Here is an 8,347-nt window from a genome sequence, read left to right as displayed (position 1 = left end):
GAAATTTTTAATAAATGCAGGAACGTCCTTCTCTGCTGTGCTTTAATCAGAACGTAGCTGATTCTGGCATTTTGGGGGTTTTCGGCATCGAAAAGTCCAAAATGTGACATTTTGCCACAGTTTGGAATAAGTGGATTGTTAGAAAGGCTTTCTTTTGGCTTGTTGTCAAACATTTCATCAGAAAAAAATACAAATCTCTCACAATGTCTGGCTGAACGTTCGATTGATGAATTGAAAAATAAAATTCTGCAAATTGTTAGCTTTTAAAAAACCTGATTTTATGATTTATTTATAAAAATTAAAAGAATAAACCACATTCGATTAAAAATAAAAAAAGTAAAAAGACTTACCCTCGTTTTACTTTAGTGAAGTCGAAGGCGACCTGTCGGTACGACACAGCTTTCTCGTTCAGGTAACGACTATACCGCCTGATAAACGTCGACATGTCGTAGCCTGAGACGGCAGGTGGAAGGAAAATTAAACAATTAGCGTTTCTTTTATGGTTCCTGTTCAAGTATTTGAAATCGGACACAATCACACCTTTACCTTGTAGCCCACTCTTGTCCAAAAAATTACTGAGGTTGAAAAGTGTATTCCTCGAGGCCAAGTATTGGATAAAACGCTGCGTGAGGGGTAAAGGTTTAAAGATACGACCGAAGGTGTTCGAGCTCAATAAGGTGAACACAATCGACTCACCTCGTTGCCGTAGACCATGAGGTGGTGTGTAGTGATGAGGGACTTGAACACAACCACCCAGCTGGTGTTGGTGGTCCTCTCAAACAGCGAATCAGCCAGTTGGGGAATGTTCACGTTCATCTCGTTGGTGCAATGGATAAGATCTGAAAACAAAAAAATGCAACCATTCACTCAAATTCATAACTTTAAAAGAAGCTGCTCGGCACTTCTCCGGTACAAAGACGCTCAGCTGCTGAGATTTATTTTTTATTTATGTGAACGCATCATCACTTCGGTTTGATTAGAATACAACAAAAATACAATACAATCCTACTGTAAAGTGAATATTCCAGTATCGAGACAAAAACTGACATTTCATTTAAGATATTAAAGTATCTGCCACATTGTGATGATTTTTTTAACCAAACGTATAATTCAAGCTTCATTTCTAACACATCTGTTCAGCAGAGACTCCATCCAGTGCCAAATAATCCAAGATGAGTTTTATTTGACCCGACGGGACTCGAACACCGAGCTGCTGCTGCAGACTTTTACAAAGTATACATTAACTACAGAAGATAAAATTAAAGTTTAAATGTATTTACGCCTCACAAAAATGTGTGATTCTCCTCCGTTAGGTCACTAAAATAGTATCAACACTGACGGATTCTGTCCCAACAATCAAGAGAACGAGAACATTTTTAAATGAAAATAGATTTATGGAGTTTGTTCGAATCATCATCAGTGAAGGACAAAAAACTGGAACTCTGAGTCAACAATAACATTTTATAAAATAATATTTTGCAGCCGTTTTATTAACCACTACGCAAATTGTTTAATGTGCTTTTAAATACAATGAAATAATTTTGATTTTTAGAACATTTTTGGAAAAATTAATTGGCAGGTAAATGTTTTAGTTAGACTTTTTAATTTATTACAAAAAGTTAACGGCCTGCCCAATATCGTTGGCTAAACTGAACAGTGTCAGATTCTCAGCAGACCAGAAGAATTAAGCACAACAAACTGGACTTTTTTTATTTTTACATCTTCCGTGTTAAAGAAAAATAAAAACATGCACAAGAAATGCATAATGTCTTAGCACTTAGCAAGTGCAGATTTTACATTAAGGATGTACTTTTAATGGTTCATGCCCCCAATTAGTTTTTGATTTGCACACAGTTACGAAAACAAAGTTGAAAACTAACATTTTATTATTATTTTAACGTTTATTTCTTTAAAACACCGACTAAAAATATGATTAACGGCCTACAAGACTTTGTAAATATGTGAAAAATAAATATGTAGAGGATATGTTATTAATTATAATTTTATGAATTTAAATTATGATTTATAACTCTTTAAAATTTGGGGCACCACCTCAGTCGAGGAAAATCGAAATCTTTGATTTAAAAAAGTTGGGCTCAAAAGAATAACCCTAAAACATGTTAGTTGGTTGGGAGCATCTCTCCATGTTGTTGCTGTTTTTATAAAAACAGTCAGGATCCTAATCCCTCCAACAACAGATTTAGATTTATTTGGGGGTGTCCCCCCACCCCCCACCCCCCACCACTGATAATTAATTTTAAATGTGGATGGTAAAGCAGCGTCCCTCAGCAGAGCAGCGTCTTCTGTCCCACTTCCTCAGCTGAGCGGTACCGGCTGGAACAGCCCGGCTCCAGTGGTGCCGATGACCCTGCCATTCACGGCGATGATCAGACTGACGGAGTATGTGCGCCTTCCTTTCTGTCCTATATTTGACTTTTCAAAAGGCGGGCGGACGGTGGGGGCTTTAAGTAGGACAGAACAACCTTCCAGAGAAGCAGCAGCAGTTAACTGAGCCGCCCCGAGAAGACGGTGACGAAGAGGAGCGGAAGATGAGGAACAATAGGAGCGAGCTGGTTGGAGTCGACTCGTAACACCAAGCAGTCCTCCACGTTCAGGACTTCAAACTGAATTCATTCACCAAATTAATTCAAGTAACGGCCGTGACAAAGTGTGATGCTGCCAAAACCACCGCTTCTGTTCTGTGGACGTGACCGGTCCATCCAGGAAATCAGAACTAAAACGTTTGGTTTTCATAAACGTACAAAACTTGTTTTGTTGCAAATGTTATCATTTTGTAAAAACGTTGACAATGCCACTAAATATACATGTGCTGGCAAAACAAGCATAAATGAGCAGTGCAAAAAACTTCATATAGATCATTTCAGTAACTGAGTAAAGATGAATCCATAAAGACATGAATTAGTCATCCTGGTAAATAAAATATATGTCTTTTGAAACTGACCATTTTTCTCTGCCAGTTGGGAAATCCCTTCGTATAATGTTTGTCACTGTGAAGCTTTTTAAATATAGGGCTGGGATTTCTGATGACGTCACCCCTGACCAATATAAGCCAAGTTTTCAAACCACAGCTCTCTCAAACTAAACCAGTTGATTTCCAGACGACCTACTAACAAAAATTTAACTTTGTATCATTTTGATGCTTCTGTTCCGAGACGGCCAATTTAAAAATAATACCTCAATATTGGAAAAATTCCTCATTGTGCCAGCACAGGTCACATATGTGAGCATCACACTGAACCAAGGATTAAACCAAAATGGGTCAAACTAAAGTGCTTTTTTAGATTCCCGGCTTTTTAAGCTACATTTTATACTTGAATCATCCCGATCAAGAACATTTCTAGAGATGCGACTTGTCGATCAGGAATACCCCTAGAAAATCAGTCAATCCTATTTTTTTTTAAGGAACTTTTAAACTTCTTTTTTGGTAACATGTTTTTAACAGGGAGTTGTGTTTTTTATGCTGTTGAAAATACAAGTACGGGTAGTTTAATTTGTGTTGGCAGCAGCAGTAAAACAACATTTGAAATGGACACTGAACAACACAGACTTCTTTGTCTGAAAATTAATCATTCACTAGCACGCTTTGCATGGGAAAGGGGCAAACATTTAAAGTCTTTACTGCTCAAAATCATGTTATTTATTGATACTGCTCAGAAAAGTGCTTGAAAATATTTGATGGAATTATATTTTTAGACATTTCATTCAAGGGACCCATAGAGAAGTCATTTATATTTTGATCAAATGCAGTTATTGCAGATTTTCCAGCTACTGCACTATAGCTTGCTCATATTTTATCTCACCATTTCACAATACATTCTCCGTTCAATATGACAGGTCACATATTAATATCCAAACATGTGAAAGTCTGCTCAACATCATCACTTTTTCTGACCCACAGACTTCGTTTCTCCATTGAAATTAAACTTCTTTCCTACAACTAAATATGGCCCCGGGGGTCATTTTGACCCTAGGACAGCAGGAGGGTTAAACATCGAGTCATGTGTGTTTTTAATGCTTTTGTTGAATATGTGAGTACTTTTTAATTTTGTTGGCAGCAGCAGGAAAAACGTTTAAATTGGCAATTTTAATACAGCTCATTAATCACCGACTTGTTTGCCTGCAAATCATTAAATCAAAGTCTTTTGTGATATCTGCTTGTGAAACCTGATGTTTTATCGTTTTCCCTCCTGCTTGAACGAGACACCTCCCTGGGTATGATTAGTGCGTTTTGAATCGTCATCACAATAAAGCGCTACCAGGGTCCTACAGCTTTTTATTTTTATCAAATATACTAAGAAAACATTGTACCAATTTAAAAGATTGGTTTAATTTCATTTTGCAGAAAAATAACTGAGACTTCTACTATTATATTTTAGTATTGTTCTCAAGTTATCTGCAGCAATTACTTTGAAAACTATCCAGAACTATAAATTAGATCTATACAATTTAATTTTTGATTATGCCTCCCCCGATACCAGAGTTCCACAATGAAAAATTATTTAAAATACAACCGATAGCTTCAGCAAAGTTGTGATTCACACAAAGTTTAGCTTTTCTACATTAAACTTTTTTTTTTCCCCTCAGGTCATTTTTTTTTTTTTTTTAAATCAGATAAAATGCAGTCTTGTCTGCAGATTCTCCAGTGATGCCCATCTGTGTCGCAAACATTAAAAACATCGCTGCAGCTCGAGACATTTAATCCGTGTCTGTCCACTGGAAGAACCCGAAGCTTCAAGCACCAAACTCAGAATGAGTTTGTAAACTGTAATCAAGTAAAAAAAACGTCTTAAACTTGTACCTGAAACCATCTACTTCATCTCTCCGATTACATTTTTAGAATTTTAGGAAAAGACTCAGATGTGTGTGTTTTCTTTTAAACTACAGATAAAAAAATTTAAACCTTTTAAGTTGAAACAAACTTTACTCATAAAATAAAGTGTCTAGTGTTAATTGAAAGAATCCACGTTGCCAGTCACCTTTTACATTTTAAACTGGGAAGATGGGAAAGGCCAGTGTTAGCCATTTTGGTCAAACTTTTTAGTTCAATATTTGTACAAATGTATAGACAATGCTGCGTTTGCTACGGTCGACTGACTGCAGAAACCATCTTGAAACAGGTCGACTCAAATAGGATATAAACTTTAAATGTATTTCCAAATATAAACCATTTTATTCAACTCCATGTTTCATAAGCCACTTTGCTAACAGACAAGTCTAACACCAACGTTAGGCAAAATCTCAAAGCTTAGTGTGTTGAAGTTCATGCTCAGCTACAAACACCAAATTGTGGTCCAACTCCTGTAAAACTGGCTGAGCTATAGCCATTTCTGAGTTTACTTGGGCTCGTTAGTTGCGGTGGACATCTTGAAAGGGGTTAATCTAAAAGCTAAGTTGACGAAATACATCCAGTGATTCATTTCTTAAGGGTTTCATTAAAATCTGTTGAGTTGTTCATGACATATTTTGCTAATGGACAGAAACACACAGGAAAAAAAACATTGCTCTTCACCTGTGGCATTGGGTCAATAAAGAATATAGTAAAAGGCATTAAATAACAAAAACTGAACCGTACAAGACAAATCTTACATCAAAATTTCAAGAAAAATAGATGCAACTGAGAGGATAAAAAACAAGAAGATAATCTATTTAAACCTTCACTGGGTTAACCTCGGCTGCTAACCCAACCAATCTCAAACGTGTGAACATAAAATGAAAACAGAACTCCATCCTTCACACATTCTGCATGCTGTATGCGAGTCAGCCACACCGGACCACAGGCTGCAGGCACGTCACCCTGCCAACTTTCACTCCTCGCCACAGGTGGACATCACCTCAGCGGCACAACACGTGAAACCTGCAACTTCCAACACCAAAATAAGCAACACAATCACCATTATGAACAGCTTATAGTAGCACTTTAGACTGTTCCAACCCACAAAGCACTGTGATGAGTTGGCAAATTGCACAATGCACACAGGGACAGCGTGACTGAACTTTTATCATCATTGCTGGGCTGTTTTTTTTGTTGTTGTTGTTTTTACTGTCACTGTGCATTTGCAAGTGTAAATCAACAGTATGAGGAAAAGGACTGACAGGCTGTCACTCCTCAGACTGCTAGTTTGAAAACTTCACTTCTGGGCTCTGCAGCAGCAAGTTGTTTTGTGTTAGTCATGACCAAATTGAGGAAGGAAACACTTTCTGCAGACCTCAGCCATAATCTTTGCCCTTACAGAGTCACGTCAATCTGAAGCATAAAAAACAGCTGGTTTCACATTACTCCATTACTTCTGTACAAACTGAAAAACGTAGATTTTACGGTCAGTGAACGATTTGGAGCCCACAGTGACGAATATTAACTGGTTTTCAAGCACATATGTATTACTAGGGTAGGCTACAAAACAAGCTATGAATCAGAATAGCGGTTAGCACGACGCGCTAATTTGACAGCTAACGACGTAGAAACAGATTAAACTTTTCACTACAAATAAACAAATACTGTTGCCGTTTAAAATTAAACCCAATAACCAAACAGTAGTGTGCCAACAAAGCCCGTCGTCGCCGTGAAAACGGTATTCACCGACGTTAGCATGTAGCCACCGCCGTGAAAACCGTGCAATCTCACCGACGTTAGCATGTTAGCATGTAGCCGCCGCTAAAGGCTTTGAGGCCTTCCGGCTCCACCATCGCCATAACTCTGTTAGCGCGGTGTTCCACTGGACAACGACGTGGTTTAACTTTAGCACCAACGAGTAGTTTAAAATAAACGTATATAATACTTACAATCCAAGTGTTTCTTTTTCGGACCCATTATTTCGTGCGTGGTGGCCTTGCATACTGTTTTGGACACGGCGGATCCCGTTACACTGTGCTGGGCTGCAGTTATCCTGTCCGTAATGCTCTGTCCCGACATCTTCGCTTCGCTCACCGCAACAAGAGGCGTTCAAATGCGAGGCTTCGAGCCGATAGCAGGGCTTTTAACCGGTATTTGATTAGTTTTCCTATTAAGGGAGAAAGTCCAGTTCTTCCGAAGCCTCTCCGAGCCCCCCTTCCTCGCTCTCTTTCCCCACCTCGCTCGGTGGAAATGAAAATCAAAACTAGGCTATGGCAGCCGTGGACCAGAGGAGGGCGGAATATAAAGGGGAGCGGATCTGGAGGAAAATTATCAGATAATTATATCGGATCGTTTCTCCTCCTGATTCCGTCCGAGTTCATTCAGATTTCAGTGATGGTCATTAAAAAATAAAATTTAAAATAAAAGGCCCGTTCGCTGACTCATCCAAGCCGGGTATCGGTCTCGCTCTCATCCCGTTGTGGATCGCCGGATCCCTGCCTCCTCCTCCGCCGCGGTTCCTCCTCTTTCTCCTCCTCCTCCTCCTCCTCCTCCTCCTGCTGCCACTGCTGCTCCGGCTTCAGAGGAAGAAAGAAAAACCAGCGACGAGGGGGGAAATGGCGGGTCTGTTAGAGGAGGAAAAAAAAAAGTGTCTCCAGCAGAATCAGTGGAGGTCTGGATGGGAGGATGGACTGTGAAACCAGACCACAACAGGTCTGAGCAAATGAATGAAACAAACATTTACCTTCATTTCAGACACACTGGTCCATATGATTAAACGTAAACAAAGTTAAATGAAGTAAAGACTAAAAAAAAAATGACAAGGACAAAATTCCTCCCATCCATCCACCATAATCTGCTGCTGGTTCCAGTCTGGGAGGCCCCATCTCTTTCTACAGCCACCACGTATTGTTCTTCCAGGAAGAAACCAAGGTGTTCCCAGGCCAGCCGAGTGACTGGTCTCTCCAGCGTGTCCTGGGTCTTCCACACGGTAACTTCCCAGTTGGACATGCCAAGAAAACCTTCCCGAGGTATTCAGGGGGTCATCCTTACCAGATGCACAAATCACCTCAACTGGCTCCTCACGATGTGGAAGAGATACTCTACTCAGAGTCTCTCCCTGATAACTGTTCTCACCCTATTGCTAGAGTTCATTCATTCAACCTTTATTTATAAAGGTTAATCCCATTGAGCCTTGGGGACCCATTTACAAGAGAGACCTGATTCTAACAAAGAGTGATGACAACAGTGGACAACAAAGACAACTGTAGACAATCATCAAAGAAAGCATAGAGGCTCAATGGGATTTACCTGTCTAAATAAAAGTTGAATGAATGAAATATAAATTGGGAAAAATAAAAGAAAGAAAATTATATTACAAAACAAAAACAGCTACATTGTAAAGCGATATAAAATACTAAAAACAGGAACATGTCTGCGTTGGTTTTTCCCATGAACTTATCAGATGTTTGAAGCCACTTAGAGAGGTCAAGGTCG

General features: G+C 39.2%; 2 protein-coding genes across 5 annotated transcripts in view; one reads left to right on the top strand and one right to left on the bottom strand.

The window, feature by feature from the left end:
* picalmb (phosphatidylinositol binding clathrin assembly protein b) overlaps window positions 1-7,219 on the bottom strand; it is a 25,957-nt gene extending 18,738 nt beyond the window's left edge. For all 4 annotated transcript variants that reach the window (XM_037677573.1, XM_037677569.1, XM_037677570.1 and 1 more), the window contains exons 1-4: window positions 6,802-7,219; window positions 697-839; window positions 547-622; window positions 351-453 (exon numbers count right to left, since the gene is read on the bottom strand). In XM_037677573.1, coding sequence (XP_037533501.1) covers window positions 351-453; window positions 547-622; window positions 697-839; window positions 6,802-6,931 — 452 coding nt within the window. In that variant the 5' untranslated portion in view covers window positions 6,932-7,219. The remainder of the gene's footprint in view (window positions 1-350; window positions 454-546; window positions 623-696; window positions 840-6,801) is intronic.
* Window positions 1-8,347, top strand: part of vps26b (VPS26, retromer complex component B) — a 440,542-nt gene that overhangs the window by 376,685 nt on the left and 55,510 nt on the right. The window lies entirely within an intron of this gene.

Source organism: Nematolebias whitei, chromosome 6, assembly GCF_014905685.2.
Source record: "Nematolebias whitei isolate Nwh7 chromosome 6, NemWhi1, whole genome shotgun sequence".
In the NCBI taxonomy this organism is placed as follows: domain Eukaryota; kingdom Metazoa; phylum Chordata; class Actinopteri; order Cyprinodontiformes; family Rivulidae; genus Nematolebias; species Nematolebias whitei.
This window is presented reverse-complemented; position numbering and strand designations above follow the sequence as displayed.